Source organism: Vidua chalybeata, chromosome 3 (assembly GCF_026979565.1).
Source record: "Vidua chalybeata isolate OUT-0048 chromosome 3, bVidCha1 merged haplotype, whole genome shotgun sequence".
Taxonomy (NCBI): Eukaryota; Metazoa; Chordata; class Aves; order Passeriformes; family Viduidae; genus Vidua; species Vidua chalybeata.
This window is the reverse complement of record NC_071532.1, coordinates 47,073,811-47,090,804: the sequence shown is the minus strand read 5'-3', so window position 1 is coordinate 47,090,804 and position 16,994 is coordinate 47,073,811. Positions and strand designations below refer to the sequence as shown.

Genomic DNA, 16,994 nt, shown 5'->3' with positions numbered 1-16,994 from the left:
TAGGAAAAGCAACTTTATTGGTTCCCTCTGCATTGGCTTCCTTGGGTCAGGAGATCTGATTTGACATTCTGCTCATATACACTGAGCCTGTTCTTGTTTACACAAATTTCAGGTAGTTGCAAGCAAAAAGACTTCTGTACCAAACAGCACTGATGCTCCTACAGAGATGTCAACAGGTTTGTGAATCTGGACAGCTGGGGTCCATTGTTGACTTGCTCTGAAGACATGTCATCTAATTCCTTTTTCTTCCATTTGTAAAACAAGTATAATCAGACATCTTTGCAAAAGCTGTGGTTAACCTTTTGAAAACTGAAGTGTGTTGTCCATCCCATGTACAAGGAAATCCAAGTGGGTGTGTTTGCTTAAATATCCAGGAGAAAACTAAATGGCTTTCTTGCTTCTTTGGTCTGCAGAAAGGTGACATCATTGATATAATCAGCAAACCCCCCATGGGCACTTGGATGGGTCTGCTGAACAACAAAGTTGGCACCTTCAAATTTATCTATGTGGATGTGTTAAATGAAGAGGAAGAGAAGCCAAAGCGGCCCACCAGGAGACGTCGAAAAAGTAGACCACCCCAGCCCAAGTCAGTTGAGGATCTCTTGGATCGCATCAATTTGAAGGTCCAAATTCTCTCTCTGCTTACCCTTTCACTTTTTCTTGCAGGAAGGGGACCTTTGAAGTTGTTAGTTTTGGAAGCTGCACACCAGATTCATAATCCTAAGGATTGTCACACTGCTTAGCAGAATCAGGTCTTAGCTGCAGAGTGAAAATAGCTGAAGTGCAGAACTGCCTGTCAGGCTTGATGAAGTGCCACAGGCTGTGAATCGTGACAATGAGACTCAGACACCATAAATCGTTGCACAGTATGACCACAGGCTAGCACACTCCAGAGGCAAGCAAAAAGTGTAAAATAACAACAGTTACCCTGTCTTTAAAAGTGGACTTTTTATTTCCATGTTTCTATTCAGAAGTGCTTGGGATAAATTGGTGGGGCTGTCATTCACCCTTCATACTTCCCTCCTCATACAGAGCCATGCGACATTGTGCCTTGAGGTAACAGGATACCCAGGCCATCTAATACACTGCATTCCAAACACAACAATACGTGCAGCGTTCTAGTTCTGGCACAGCTACCTCCCTTGAACTCAGAGCAGTGTTTATGCAAACTATAATGCTATTATTTTGCTATTGTGCATTGGTTTGCACTTACTTAACTTACTGATTTTCTTGCTGGTTCCAAAAATCGATTTTAGTATCTTTATTAACAAAATAAGTTGAAGAAATATGTTGTCTTACCACTCATTGTTTTCCCTTTGTGCAGGAGCACATGCCCACTTTTCTGTTCAATGGTTATGAAGATCTGGATACCTTTAAGCTTTTAGAAGAAGAAGATTTGGATGAACTGAATATCCGAGATCCTGAGCACAGAGCTGTTCTCCTCACAGCAGTGGAACTTCTTCAGGAATATGATAGTACGTGGGATGTTTGAGATTTTCTGTTTTACTAAAGCTCTGCCAAGAACCTTGTGAACCCCTTAAACCAGAAAACTTGTTCCAGGATTTTGATTTTTTTTTTCCTAAGATAGTTATTTCCAGGATAATCCTGTGTAACGTTAGATTTTTGAGGGGTGACATAAGACTTCTTTTGTTCTGCTGGAATTACTCTGTTCATGTAAGTCTTACCACCCAATTTACTTAATTAATATCAAGTGTACAACACATAGCACTTTTGAATACTGATGTTCAAGAAGAAATCCTGAGATAACCTACTCAAAGTAGGAGGCTGACACATAGAGAATAGGAAAGAAGAAATTTCCAGATTAGAGGGAAGAGATTATCAAGAGTTTAAAAAATCAAAGCCCAGAGGGTTGTGGAGAAAGTGTAATGTGAATTAATTTCATCTGCATATGCTTTTGGTTCTTGGACTGTTAATTGCAGGATTGTAAAGGTAGCTTCAGGTTGTGTATATGACAACACAGATATTTTCAAAGGGAGCAAACATATCAGTCAAGTGCAAAGAGTGAAAAACAGCGAGCAACCTATCTACATACAACAGTGCAGTTTTGCTCACTGAACCACATGGTCTTGGGCAGGTGGTTGCAAAGACATGGAAAAGTGGAATAAGCCATGGCAGGCAAATGCAAGGGTGTCTTTGCTGCACAGGAGTAAGCAGAACCTAGCTGTAGTAACCTAAGACAGTACTGAATTCACCCTTCATCTCCAAGTGTCAGTAGAAGGTTGGTATCCACCAAGCAGAGTCAGTGGAACGGATTGTGTGAGGGCATTCTCAGCTGCTTCTGTGCAAATTCCTATGCTTTAGCTTAAACTTCCATAGCAGCAATTTAAACAGCTGTTAATAAGTGGGAAATGTTTAATTCAATTACAGCAGTATGTGTGGTGAATATCTTTAGACAGTGCTGTGTGGCCTGTGTAGTTTTCTTGTTCATTTCCCAAACAGGCATCCACTTTTTCCTTGCCCTTCTTTAGCTACTAATAAAGTTGCAGTTACAGAATTAGTTTCTTTGCACTTACATCAAAGTAGCTTTTCGTCACCTAAGATGAGCTTCTCTTCATTATTTGCAGACCTATTTCGAATGCTAAACTTCCCTGAAGTAATATTTTTTTCAGGACTCTTCAATTTTGGTTTGCAAACTTGAAGATATGGTGTTTGGAAAGTACAAATTCCAGCTCCAAGTCAGGATGATGAGGAGAAGGAGAAATGGGGACCAGACAGAGGGAATCTGCGATGGGCAACAGCACATAGTTCCACATGATAATTACCTGTCATGGGCTGAGAGTAGGAATTGGAGTAGCCATTTCTGACTGGGGAAATGGCTATTGCAAGGGGAAAAATATCACAGCATAAACTGTATTCTTGTATCATGTCACTGATTTTCTGTATCTTCAGCTCCAGATTTAGCTTCTTTACAAAATATGATTCCTGACAAAAATTCTGGGTAAATTCCTGGAATCCAGTGTATGCAAGCTGGATGGACCACACTTGAGTGTTGGCTTTTTACATAGACCAAGGAAGGAGGGAATTGGCGCCATTAGTCTCCTTTATGTCCCTTCATCCTTTGTTAGGGGACAGCATCTAATGTGCCAGACTTAAGTCCCAATCCTTTCTCCAGGTCTTCTGGAAGGTAATTCAAAGTTAGGATTTTTTTTTTTTTTCACTAGGTTCATTTCAGCTCTTTTCTTCTGGTTTGGGTGTTGGAGGATTTTTTTTAAGTCTTAGAAAGAACTTTGACACAATCAATTTAAATAAATTTCTGTGTTGGTAAGTTGCAGAACTTGGCCCCAAAGCAGCTGAGAAGCACAGGAATTCCATTCTGCTTTCATTGTGTACCATGCTGCTTCCTCACACTCTTGCTGAGGCTGTTGTTAACCATTTACGAAAGAGGATGAATGTTTCCAACATTTGTGATGACTTTTCCTATTGCTAACTCTTTTCTGATACAAGTTATACAATAGGAAAGATCATAGAATCATTTAGGTTGGTAAAGATCCTTAGATACAGCAAGTCCAACTGAGTCCATCACAAAACCTGTCCCTAAGGGCCACATCTACATGTCTTTGAAATACCTCCAGTGATGGTGATTGAATCACTGCCCTGAGCAACTTGTTCCAGTACCTGACCCCCTTTTCAGTGAAGAAATTTTTCTTAATTCACAAACTAAGCCTCCCCTGGCACAACTTGAGGCCATTTCCTTTAGTCTCATTGTTTGTTCCTTGGCAGAATAGGCCAACCCCCACCTGGCTACAACAGTGCAGTTCTAGAGGGCATTTAGGTCTTCCCTGAGCCTCCTTTTCTCCAGGCTCAACACCCTCAGCTCCCTCAACCACTCCTCATAAGGCTTGTGCGACAGACCCTTCATCAGCTGTGTTGCCCTTCTCTGGACACACAAGAAAATGGTGTTTGAAATGGAAGTTCAGCTGCATTTTCTGTTTGCCTGTTTTTCACTGTATTCTCACATCCTCTAGGTAACAGCGACCAGTCAGGATCTCAGGAGAAACTTCTCATTGAAGGCCAAGGCCTAAGCGGATGCTCTCCTCGGGATTCTGGCTGCTACGAAAGCAGTGAAAACCTGGAGAATGGTAATGGTGACAGCAATGAGCCTTATAGTTCCTGGAGTATTTTTTTTTTTTCAGTAGATATCTTCGTATACTTTTGCTCCTGTTCCTAGCTAACAAAAACTACTTCTTACTTGACTTTGTCCTTTGCTCTGACTACCTCTTTCCCTCTTGGCTTGAGCCATTGGTTTTCACTGCTACTGTTGCTAATTTATTTATTTGCATTAGTAGGAAACAAATGCCCTTTCACAAAGAGTCTTTGTTTTGTGTCCCTAAAGCAACAGTCTTTCTCACTGCCATTCCCCTGCCTTCTCTGCTCCCAGTCATATTCTCATGCCACAGTGGCTCATGAGGCTTGCACAGGTTACACACTGATGGCCCAAGTCTAAGAGGCCACCAGTGGAAAAGTCTCTGAACTTTACTGAGATTAGGAGGATTTCTTTTGAACCCATACGAAAGCTGTTAAGAAAAAATGTTCTTTATTTTAGGCCATATTTTTGCTTTGGGTTGCATGTTGCATTGTCATCTGATCGGAATCCAGCTGAAGAGATGTAGGACTTTTTAATGTATGAACAATAGAAAGTTAAATTATTGAGAAGTTGGCAAGGAAATAAACCATGAAAAAAATGCTGATGATATCAGTTCCCATTGCCTTATCCTGCATCAGTGAAAGGTGAGGCACTGAAAAATTACCAAGACAGGTGATGTTAATAGAGATTGCTGTCTCTGATCTGAAGAAACAGGTTATTGTGCTGATTGAGCATGTTTTACTTCAGGGATGGTCTAAACTTGTCATTAGGGATGAAATATTAAAAGAGTTGCAATGGGTTTGAGTTGGGCATTTTCACTCTAAGCATTTAAGCTGTCTTGGCCTCAGACTGCCTGGATTCATTGCTAAGATTCACCATAAATAGGATACCAAGAACAGTATAAACAGATTTTGTACACCCCTTATAGTGGGCATTTGTCCAATTGAAAATAAGAGCTAAGAATCCTACTCTTAGTATGTGCATGTTAGTCTGCCACTAAAAAATAACCATTCATTGAAGAAAATGGCAATTTGCTTTGAAGCTGAATGCCTGAAATTGACAGTATACTAAATTCTTGAAAGTGGGGAGGCTTTTTTCTTGAATAGGAATCCACATTCACTAGGCATGCTGGAATAGAATCATAGCTAAATATATGGTATATGTGACAATTTTCTTTTTATCTCTAAGTACAATCATAGTGATAGGTGTAACACTGAAATAAAAATGCTGCCTGTACATTTTCCTTATTTTAACAATATAATAAAACCTTTAGAAAGCAATTGGCATTGCCTGTCTGGTATTTATGTTTAAACTAATATTTCTGTCTTGAGTTTTTCAGAATGTGAAATGCTGATGATTTTTATATTGGTTTTTTATGTATGACTTGCTGAATTTCTGCATTATTTTTGCTCACAAATGCATTTATTCCTTGTTTTGAAAACCACTATGAAAAGAACATTTGATTCATTCTGAGATTTTGTCAAGGCTATTTAATCTGAAAAGTACTCCCCCTTCTTTGCAAAGTTCATGGTCCATAGTTGTTTATATGCATATTTTTTTCAAAGCATAGTATGTTCTCATTTAGGATAGCCACTTGTCTGGTATAAGTATCATAATGTGCAGATCTGCACTTCATAAAGAGCAAGTGCATTCTGAGAAGAAACCAGTCTTCAGATTTTCTGAAGAATGGTTATGCATAATATTTTTATGACTAGTAAAGTGTCCAGTTTGGGGCTGATATTGGATCCTTTGGCATCAGTTCAAGATTTCAGAGCTGCTCTTACATTCTGGCTAGAAAATGGTTTGCTGTGTACTATAGCAGAGTATCTTTGTTAAGTAGTTTTCTGGGTCCCACTGCAGAAATACTTGGATATTCTCTTACATATCTAGAGTGTACTTACAGCAGCATTGTTGTTTTATTTCAATTCACAGAGAGCAAGTAGCATGTAGTCTGTGACCTATCCAGTGTTAGACACAAAAAACATCAGAACAGGAAGTAACCATCCATGATCAGGCAATTAGTCCGCATAGAACCAGGGCAGAGAGAGCAAGCTGTCCCTTAGACTTGTGACAATGGTGCAGTTATTGGGCTTGTTTTGCATGCAGGTGTCGACAGACTGAGGTGCATTTGGAAACCATATCAGAAATCTGGTTCTCACAGGACTGGCCAAAAGCAGATAGCTACAGATTGGTATAAGAACACAGCATGCATATCTGATGCTTCCCAGGACAGTCTTGGGGAATGACTCATCTAAGGACTTCAAAATACGGGAGCTGTTTCCAGGCATTCATCAATTTTCTTGAAACTTTTTATGAACACCCCTGGTCTTCTGTAGAACCTCCATACCTAACAGTATCTGTATATAGACCTCTGTCATATTCCCTCCCAAGTCATCTATTTGCTAGTCTGAGAAGGCCTGTTAATTATTCCCTATAGGTCATTCCCATCTCTGTTCATGCCTGGCTTCTTTGAACCTTCACTTGTTATGTTGTGTAGCTTTTTCAAGGGGATGTGAAGAGATAAGAATTGCATGTGCAATGTGCAGTCTTGAATGAGCAGACAAACCAGGCCTTTATCAGGTTGAGATATGGGTGTTTGTTCTCTGATTTGTTCAGAAATTGATGCCCAGATTCCCATAGTACCAGGCAGTTCAATAACCTAAGCAGTTCAGCATTCAGTCCTGATTAGTCAGAAAAGGAAGCAAAAGAACAGGTGGCCACATTGTGTAATGAAATATGCATTTCTACTAGTTTGTAATCAATAGAAAAAGCAATGAGGCCAGTATTGTCTAAGGTGCCATCATCTTTGTTGTGTCAACAGAACAGTTTGAAATGCACCCAAAATACAGCTACAGAAAGCAATACCAAAATGAAGTTAATAAAATCTGGGACTTGGACACTGCATTCTGTGTCTGGTTTTGCGTAGTTAAATTTCTGAGGACTGTCTTCCATAAGCAAAAAAAAAAAAAAAAAAAATACTGTGAGAAATGCTGAAAATATTTTGCTGTAGCTATGGTACCTCCAGAAAGATTCCCCAAGATAGTCCCCTCTCTTCTGAGGCAGATGATGACAAGGAAAGGAAAAGTTCCTTCCCTGTATGGTAATAGCAAGTATCATAAGAGGTGGACAGTGCTTTGTTTAGCAAGAATTGCACTATAACATCCTACAGAAGAGTTGAAGTATTGCCTGTAGCTTGAACTGAACCTGGAAATAATATAAGCTTTGCATTCATTTTGTGCAAGAACCACTTTTGTAGTCTTATTTTTTTACCCACACATCTGTGTCATTCTGCACACATTTGAATCAGAGATACCTCTATGGTTTACAGCCCTATGAAAAGCATTAGTCTGCATAACTGTACCAGGGCTCAAAAGATCAAATTATCAAAAATCACAAGAGTTATTATCAAAAATTCTAACATTAAAAATGTGTTTTAAACTTTACTAGCTATGCAGTTTAACCCTTTCAGGTTGTTTTCCTATTTTTTTCTTAAGGTAGGGAATGTCGCATTTGTGGACATTATTTCTGTAACTCTCCACTCTGTGAAAACAACTTTAAAATATATTTAAAACTCTGGTTTCAGGAAATATTACCTTCCTGTTTTAGTGTCTCAGAAGCATAATGAAATTACACCTGACAGTCAGGATGAGGGAAGGAATAGATGAAAAAAGATAAATCATAGCTCCCCTCCCGATACTGCTCTTCACTTAAATCACATTAAAAGAAATGACATTCTCAGCTACTGTCCTTTGTACAAAGCAATAGCATTGAACCCCCAGCACTATCTTTTAAACCATTTTGAAGCTGACAGGTTAAAGATTGCATGTTTTGTTATATATGTTATAGGCCTATATATTTTGAACTTCCTCCCATTCTCACCTCACTTGTGTATGCATGCCTAACAGGGTTGGAATGAGCTAAAGATTTGATTTTACTTTCACAAAATTTCTCTTTCCTTTTTTTTTCCCTCATTTTCTGTTCCTCATTTCTTCTTCTTTTTTTTTTTTTTTTTTTTTTTTTCTATTCTCAGTCTACTGGCTTTACAAAGACATACCCCATTTCTAAAGAAATTAAATGCTGCTTACTCGATACCCTTATGATTTCAGTAAGAGCTTATATTGCACAACAGTAGGGTTTTCCACAACTTTTCTTCTAGTGCTGAGGTTCCTGAGTGGGATTTCCTAAAATGGGTGTAACCCCTGATCAATGTATCAGATTGAAAAGAAGGCATATGGATTTTGTAGCATGTGCTAGCAATTATGAACAATGGAAAGAAAACATTCCTTTCCATGCTCATTAAATATTGCCATTAGTGTCTAAAGGCACTAAAAAATGAATGTAACATTTCTTACACATCTTTCTAATGTGATTGCAAGTTATTTTCAGAAGGCGACGGCCTAGCTCCAGGAAGAGTGCAGACAGAAAGGTTCTTTCTGCTACTTTTCTGAGTTACCTGAACTCAAGGTAGCACCAACGGAGACAACTTCAGTGTGGGATGTGTCTCTGTTAGCATTTTGGGGAAATGGTGATACTTAGCTGCAGTTGAAGTGTGAACAGTACAGCTTCTGAGAAAGGAGTTACTGTGTGCTCACATTCATCCTTATGGGCTCACCTTGATTTAAACTGGTTTGGATGGGACTGTTTTCCTTATATCTCCGTGAGTGTAACCTCCATTTTCTTTGCTAGTTTTCTGGATACTTTGGTTTTCAAACTCCTTAAGCAGAGTAAGAGGCAAGAGAAAGCAAGGTATTTATTGTTTTAGGCTAAACAGGTTCTTTCATTCATATGCAAGGTGAACAATGTATATTATTCAAAAGCCAAGCACTGAATTTCTAGCAGGATAAAGCTCTGAAGACAAATAGTACAAGAAGCATCTATTGCTTAAAAGTACACACTATGACTTGAGACTAACACTAACATTAGTCACACTTGAATCTCCTTTTTGAAACACTTCTCCATCTCGTAAGGTCTTTTTCTGTAAAACTCTGCTGTCACTGCACGTAGCTTTCCAAAGGGGCTGATGCAAAACCAGTCTTCATGTGCTTTCTTCCTCTCTGTTTTGCCACTGCAGATGGTTTGCTGCTCATTTAAAAGAAGAAATAATACTATTGGCATATAATTAAAAATTTCATAAACAGGGTGTTTTAAAAAAATGCTATGTGAAGTAGTAAACTTCTTAAAAAGATGAACATTATTATTTATATACTAAGATTAGAGACAAAGAAAAAAATGTATGTCTCTTGAGGTGTTTCAGGGGGCTTGAATGAGTACTACACTGAGTATAGGGTATTAGTTCTAACTGTAGGGTACAGTACTTCTACACTGAACAAGGTTTAGATGAACTACACCTCAAATCTCTGCCAACTGGAGAATAGGAAGGATATTAAGTATTTTGGATGTATTTTACTTAACAGATAACAGTTACTAATAAAGCTGAAGTTCAAATCAAATCTTTATGCTTGAAAAGGCATTGAGTTCTTCTACACTTAGAATTAACAAAAAGGGAATAAATAATTTTGTTTCAGAAGCATTTGAAAGGGACCTGTTATTTATGCTGCAGATTTTATTTTTAATGGTGGATTTATTTGTTCCTAGGTAAAACTCGAAGGACCTGTCTTCTGCCCTCAAAATCAGCAATTGAGCATAGCTTTAGGGATTTCAGCAGAAATCAGTTATCAAATTATCCCACACTTCCACTGACCAATTCAATAGAAACTTTGCAGCCAGGGGAAAAAGAAAGCCGGCTGGGTTGTGGACATCATGCTCTGAAGAGCTCTGTCAAGCCTCCGGCCATCATGGCTCTGAAGAAGAACCGCAGAAGTTTACCGGTTGCTGTGTGTCGAAGCTACGAAACTCTGGATGGCCCCCAGGGTGTAGATACATGGCCAAGATCTCACTCACTGGATGATCTCCAGGGAGAGCCCAGTACTAACTTACAAGGCGCTAACAAAAAAGTAGGTTCCTTTCCTCAGGATTCACTGGATATAGCTAAAAAGGCAACTGGCTCTGCCTTACCGCCTCAGTCTCATGGAGGCAGATGTAAGGTAGATGATGTCATAGCTAAGCAGGGCAAAGGAGCTGCTAATTCTCAAAAGGGAAGAGCTAAGGAATTGAACTGCTCTGTAATGGAGACTGCAGGTGGAAAGCCTGCTCCGTTCCCCCTGAAAAACTGTGAAGCTCAGCCTGCCTTGCATCATGCAACAAGGACACCTCTGGAAATACAGAGTAAAGGTTTTCATGACCTTGAACGGGCTGATTATGCTCCAGTCCTCAAGGGAGGTCTAGAAGCTGAGCAAAAAAGCACAAATGAGGCAAGAATGCAACCAAAAAATCCTTCTCAGCCACCACCTGTCCCTGCCAAAAAATGCCGAGAACGCCTTTCTAATGGATTATATCATCCTCCCATGACCACAAGTGGAAACCACTCAAGTTTAGAAGCACCATGTTTGCCAGTAAAAAAGACCAGTTCATCCATTTCCATTGATTGTCATGGAGTACCTGTCTGTAGGACATCTTCTGAACTGGAGCCCAGTAGCCCTCCTAGCCCGCTGCCACCCTGGCTGTCGGAGCTCCCAGAGACTGCTAGTGTTCAGCAGCATGTGGTAAAGCTTGGTCCTGCATCAGCAAGAAAAGTCTCTTGCAGCAGAGGAATGGATCTGGAAATGGTGATAGAAAACAAGCTGCAATCTGAAGACATTGATCTTACTGAAGAACCGTACTCAGACAAGGTAAGTGGTAATCACTGCAGTGGTTTTATTCCACTAGCATTCCAAGGGATAGTCTGTCATTCTTTGTGCGTAACTGGCCAAGATAAACCAACAATCACTGGGACATAGACATTCTACAGCTCTTGTTTGTCTTTGCTATCAGACTTTACGACTGAAGTAATTCTTGTGTTGTGGGGGACTCAGAAATCCCAGACTTAATTCTGAGCCTTCATCTTTTCAGACCACTGGTGCCTTGGTGGCACTGGGCATGGGAATGTGTCTTTCTCTGCTAATGTGGGGAATAGAGCTGAAAAAGGAAGTAATGATTAGATTTTATTTTTCCAATAAACTCTGAATTGATAGCATTAATTAGTACATCTTTTTGTGGGTGGGAAAAGGAAGGAGTCTTTTAGGGATTGCTTTTTTAGTTTTCCTGGAACCTTGAGGAAAGCTCCTTCTTGCTCCCATCCTGCACTTCTCTTTCTGTTGCATTGGTTGGTCTGTATAGCTACACTTCTTTAATCTGTCTTCTCTCCTTTGTGTCTGGCTGGGAACATTCAGCATGGTCGCTGTGGCATTCCTGAGGCTTTGGTACAGAGGTACTCTGAAGACTTAGAGCAGCCTGAAAAGGATGTGGCTACAAACATGGACCAAATCCGGGTAAAGCAGCTGAGGAAGCAGCATCGCATGGCAGTGAGTATTTCCATAAAGCAGATTTTCTTCTCTGTGAGCAGACTTTTAAAAGGACTGGCTAGTAGTAAAGGGAGATACTTGAAAAGTCCTGGTATAGCTAAAAAGGCAACTGGCATAAGAAATACTCCTTACACTCATCCAGCAGATACAACATAGGTAGAGGTACTGCAGGGGCAGGAGGTACCTCCCCCAGTCCCAAAGGAGAACAGTCAGTAGTTGAAAGGAGAGTGGATAGTCCTCTCTTGACCAAATAATGATCTTAAAAGTCTAAGCAGACTGCAAGCAGTGGTAACAGAGACTTGCTCACTAAGGGTGGCATGTTTTAAATGTTTCTCTATTAAAATTTTCTTTTTCATTTCTTAAACTATACTAGTGTCCACTTCTCCTTAGCAAAAGCAGAAGGGAGAAACCATCAAAAACTTTAATGGCTTCTTCTGAGAGAGCTTGGTCTGTCTGAGGAGGTAATAGGCAAAATTGCTATTCTCTTGCCTTACTGAGAAATTAAATGGATCACTCTGAAAAGTCTTATTACTGGATATTCTTTACTGATCTCAAACTAATTCAGAATAGTACATGAAAGTTGGCCAAGCAGCTGAATACTGCCCACTGTGTCTATACTGCCAAAATTGTTGTCAATGCTTCTGGCCAAGGGATCTGAGCCTTTCAGCCCACACCACTCTCATACTGATAAATGTGACATGAGAGAAGTTAGAACATCTGCTATGAAATTCTACCAGTTTGGAGGAGAAAACAAACAAAAAAAAAAGACTTGTAAAACAAGCAGATGTGTTTAACATTAAGGGTTCTCTGTTCTTTCTTTTTTAACTCCCCAGATTCCAAGTGGAGGACTCACAGAAATTTGCCGTAAACCTGTATCCCCAGGATTCATCACCTCTGTATCTGACTGGCTGATTTCCATTGGTCTGCCTATGTATTCCAGCCTGCTCACAGAAGCAGGATTCAACACACTGAGCAAAGTGCCTTCTCTGTCACAAACTTTCCTTCAAAAAGCTGGCATCACAGAGGAAAGGCACATAAGCAAGCTCCTGGCAGCAGCAAGACTCTTCAAACCTCTTGATCCAGAGGCAATTTAAAATGCTCCATAGTGTGACATTGCCTGGTCGAGAATCCACTGCTTCTTCCTGCACCAGTATCACTCTAATTACTTCATGTAGCTAAAGGGATCAAGGAAGTGACTCCCCAGGACAGGCAGATATCTTCTTCAAAGGATATGAAAGTCTTTGGCCACTGAAGAAGAGAGGCAACCACCAGGTAACAGAGATGTGGTACTCCCCTCCCCCCTCACTCACATCTAAAGTATTCCTATTTCATAAACTGCACAGGCTTGGCCTGAGAATCAATCAGCTTCACAGAATTAAGGGACCCTTGCACATTTTCCACGAGTTTATGATAGTGATACTAGTAACAGGTCTTTTGTACATCTAGGTTCCAGATACCTGAAATCAGTCCTAAAGACCAGGTACAAATCAAGGTGCAAATTCCTTAGAAGCTGTTTGGCAAATGTCTTTTGTTTATTTCAGCAGTCTAGAGCTAAACACAGAGCCCTCCCCAGTCATCTTTGCTGTTGCTTGGTGTAGGTGCCAGTTGCCACAAAGCCTTTAGCTAGGCTGAAGCTGATGGACTGAAATTAATTTTCAGTGTGGTCCATCTCTGTCACTTCAATGCAACTAACCCACAGAGAGTCAGAAAGCTTCTTTTTATTTGTACAGAGCTGAGGTAATTTTTATAACTGCTTTCTAGCAATCAGCTTTTTATTTGCCTTAAAATAAGCTTTTAAGCAGTTACCTAGTGTTCACTTTACCTGTTTTCACATTTCCCAAGCCTTGTTTCAACCTGTCACACTTTAGTTGTATTTAGGGTGATTTCCAGCTGAAGTAGCTTCTATAAAATGCCTCATCATAACATCTCCTGTGTTGCAGAGGTGCTTTTACAAATGCAGGGTTATGCTAGGTTTCGGTTGTCAGGTTAACTCCTTGTTCACTACAGTTTGCATTTACTGTTGTTACTAAACTTTCCAAGATATACTGCCTTGTATATATGTAACTGCTTTTAATTTTAATCATATTCTGTGTACTGTGTTATATTGTCAATCATTATGCTGCAGCTTTGACTTGGTATCCTGACCATATTGATTCCAAACAGTGGGTTTCTGCGGAAAATTAACTTGCATTGAAAAAGCAAATTGTGTCCCATAAAAAATATTAGACCCAGTAATTCCATTGCCAAGAAAATTCCCAGATAGTCTTATGAATAACACTGTGATTTTTAGAACAGTTGATATCCCTCACCACTGCATTAATATTACCTCTCACTAGAAAAGACCATTGTTCTGGCAAATGTGATGAACCATTTTTCATGATGCAATGATATTTTTTTGCCTAACTCCATGTGAAACGTTCCAGTTGCATATGTGACTAATGACAGATTTTATTTTTCTATATTGGGTACATGTTTTATATACCAAATACAAATTATCATGAATAGCACATAACCAGCTTTTTCTTTGGAGTCTAAATGTGGTGTGTCCTTCAACTTCTTGTAGGGCAAATGCTGTGTGGAAGACAGAGCAAGCTTAGTCTGGCTGGTAAAGGAAGATAGAATAGAAATCTGGGCACAGGCTGGGTGTTTCCAATATCAGTTCTGACATCAATTTACTGTATAAAACCAGACAAGGCACTATTTGGTGCCCCAATTATCCCCATCTCATAATGAGCTAATGACTTCTGATAAAATGCTGTCAGGTTGATGAATGAAAGATTGTGGTTACTCCATGATTCCTTACTATATCTGGCCCTTTCATGGTCATGTTTTAAGTGGGTGAATATGCGTTTTACTACAGATGATAACTAATTTGCCTTCTGGTAGAATTGATAGCTGTTAGGTTTACCTCCCACATTTCATATTTCACCAGTGTCTCCCGCACACCATCATATGAAGGCAGCTAAGTCACTGATGCAACTTGAAAATGTTCTCAAGCAAAGCTCTTTAATATTCTTTTTGGTATCTGATAAGCAGCATGTTCTGATATGACAGAATGAAGAGAGATACAGCAGACATGTTGTGTACAGCTGGTGAAAATCTGTGCAGCCTCACCTCAAGTCCTGTGTGCAGTTTTGGGCACCAGAATATAAAAATTGCATTAAGCTATTGGGGAGCATCCAAAGGAGGGCCAGGAGGATGGTGTTGGGTCTGGAGGGGAAGCTTTGTAAGGAGCAGCTGAGTCTGTTCAGCCTGGAGGAAACTGAGGGGAGACCTCATTGCACATCCTCACAAGAGGAAGCAGGGGGTTACTGATCTCTTCACTCTGGTGACCAGGGACAGGATCCAAGGGAACAGCCAAAAGCTGAGTCAGGGGAAGTTTAGGTTGGATATCAGGAAAAGGTTCCATCACCCAGAGGGTGGTTGGGCACTGAAACAGGCTCCCCAGGGAAGTAGTCACTGCTTCAAGCCTGTCTGACTTCAAGAGATGTTTGGACAACACTCTCAGGTACACAGTGTGACTCTTGGGGATGGTGCTGTGCAGGACCAGGAGTTGAACTAGATGGGTCCCTTTTTGTAGCTCAGCATATTCTATGATTCAAAAAAAAAAAAAAAAAAAAGAAAAAAAAATTAATTAAGTGTTTTTTTAATAATTATTATTTTTCTCTTGTTCCTCTCTGAGGCTTACATGGTGACTATCAGAAGCAGGAGATGGAAAGAGTATTGAGACTTCCTGGGATTACTAACAGGGACCAGAACAGAGTAGAAGTAAGTGGACAACAGTTATATTGGAGCGAGGGAAAAAATCCAAGCTGACTATAGCAATAAAAAAGGAAACAAATTTCCTTGTGTTGCAGAGAAGATAAGTCATATGATAAAGCTCTCCCATATTAATCACTCCCCCCTCTCTTAATAACAGAAGGAGAATTATGGGAAAAAGCTGAACCTGTTTGCCAAACTCTCTTTGTAAATCCATTCTTTTTAAATGATTATATGACCCAGGAATACCAAATCACACCCATCAGGACTGGAGTGAGCAGTTTGATATTTTTATGAGTTTTAATATTTGTTTTGTTTTATTTTATAAACTGTGCTTTGTAATCTTACTTGAATTACAATTTTACTTTATATTCTAATCAAAAAAAAGCCTTAAGCTTCTCAGTGTTTGAGCTTCCCTGCTGTGGTTTCAGTGACCTGTGGCATTCCCCAGGCAGGTGAGGTGGCGCATTGCAAGAGCCATAACCTCTTGCATCTTCTTGCAACCTTCAGTGCTCCAAGCAAAAGTTTACTCATTAACTCTTGGAAAACACAGAAGAAACCTGCTGCAGGAATCCTCATCTGCTCTGCTCAGGCTCACCTTGTTAAGTATCTATCCACTGTATCTTAGTAACTCAAACAGCTATTTAACAATAGAAGCAGCAAGCCCGAAATATTACCAAATATTACCATCATAATAACAGGCTTTGATCAATAACCTGCTATTGCTACCCAGGTGGCAATTCCCTGTGCTCTTCTATGAGCCTGGCTGTGGATGCAGACTGGGAGCATGATCAGAAACATTAAACATTGCATTATTCAAAGAGGCCATCATGTCTAAGAGCAGCAATAGTGGTCAATTCACCAAGTCACAGCTGTGCAGTTGTACTGTATTATTTTTAGAATAAATAATACTTTCAGTCCAAGATACTTCTAGCATTAATTGACACCCTTTGGGGAATCAAAACTGTCAAGCAAGTTATGTAACAACTAACAAAGTTGCACTTTCTGTATATGAAATCAATATTTAAATAACTTATTTTTCTCCATTTGCTGTTCTTAAATGATGTAAGTAGCTGTAATATACCAGTACTCAATATGTCCTGCAGTTTGCTTCAACCCAAGAAAGCTGTGTATTGTAAAGAAAAAAAAAAAAAAAAAAAAAAACCAACAAAATATGAATGTGTAAAGATTATTGTGCTGTTTCATTTAGCAAAAAAAATGGTTGACAAAAGGGTTTTCCTGTGTATCAAAACTTGTCTATAATTATGTCATATTGTTCATAGATAAAAAGAAAATAAATTCCAATGGTCTCTCTCTTTTTTCCCTTTTTTTTTTTTTTTTTTTTTGGTTGTTGTTTTTAATTTTGCTCTCTTTAGTGATTGGGTAGCTGTGTCCATTGATGTGGTTTTTTTTTCTTATCCCTTTGGCCCTCGCCCTGTAGCTTACCAAGCCTCTAGTTCCTCTCCTTGTAAGCACATCTTCAGCAGGAGGAAAAGGTTTGAAAAAATTTAAAATATTAAAAGCTCTGATAATTCAGGACTAGACGCAGCTGTTAAATTATATGATGTGAGTCAGTACTGTCCAAACTTTGTTTGTTATATCCTGTGAATGTCCAGCTGCTGGTCTCAGTGAGGTATGTGTGAGAGGCCTCCCAGGTTTCCCGTTGGGAGCTTTACCAAGGGGAGTAAAGCAGTTATTGCTTTATTATTCCACCTCAAAGCAGTAACTGC

General features: G+C 39.6%; 1 protein-coding gene across 6 annotated transcripts in view; it reads left to right on the top strand.

Moving 5' to 3' along the window:
• Nucleotides 1-16,584, top strand: part of SASH1 (SAM and SH3 domain containing 1) — a 189,412-nt gene extending 172,828 nt beyond the window's left edge. For all 6 annotated transcript variants that reach the window (XM_053937995.1, XM_053937994.1, XM_053937996.1 and 3 more), the window contains 6 exons: nt 414-623; nt 1,325-1,475; nt 3,987-4,100; nt 9,701-10,833; nt 11,374-11,505; nt 12,339-16,584. In XM_053937995.1, the coding sequence (XP_053793970.1) occupies nt 414-623; nt 1,325-1,475; nt 3,987-4,100; nt 9,701-10,833; nt 11,374-11,505; nt 12,339-12,599 (2,001 nt within the window). In that variant the 3' untranslated portion in view covers nt 12,600-16,584. The remainder of the gene's footprint in view (nt 1-413; nt 624-1,324; nt 1,476-3,986; nt 4,101-9,700; nt 10,834-11,373; nt 11,506-12,338) is intronic.
• The last annotated feature ends 410 nt before the right edge of the window (nt 16,585-16,994 follow it).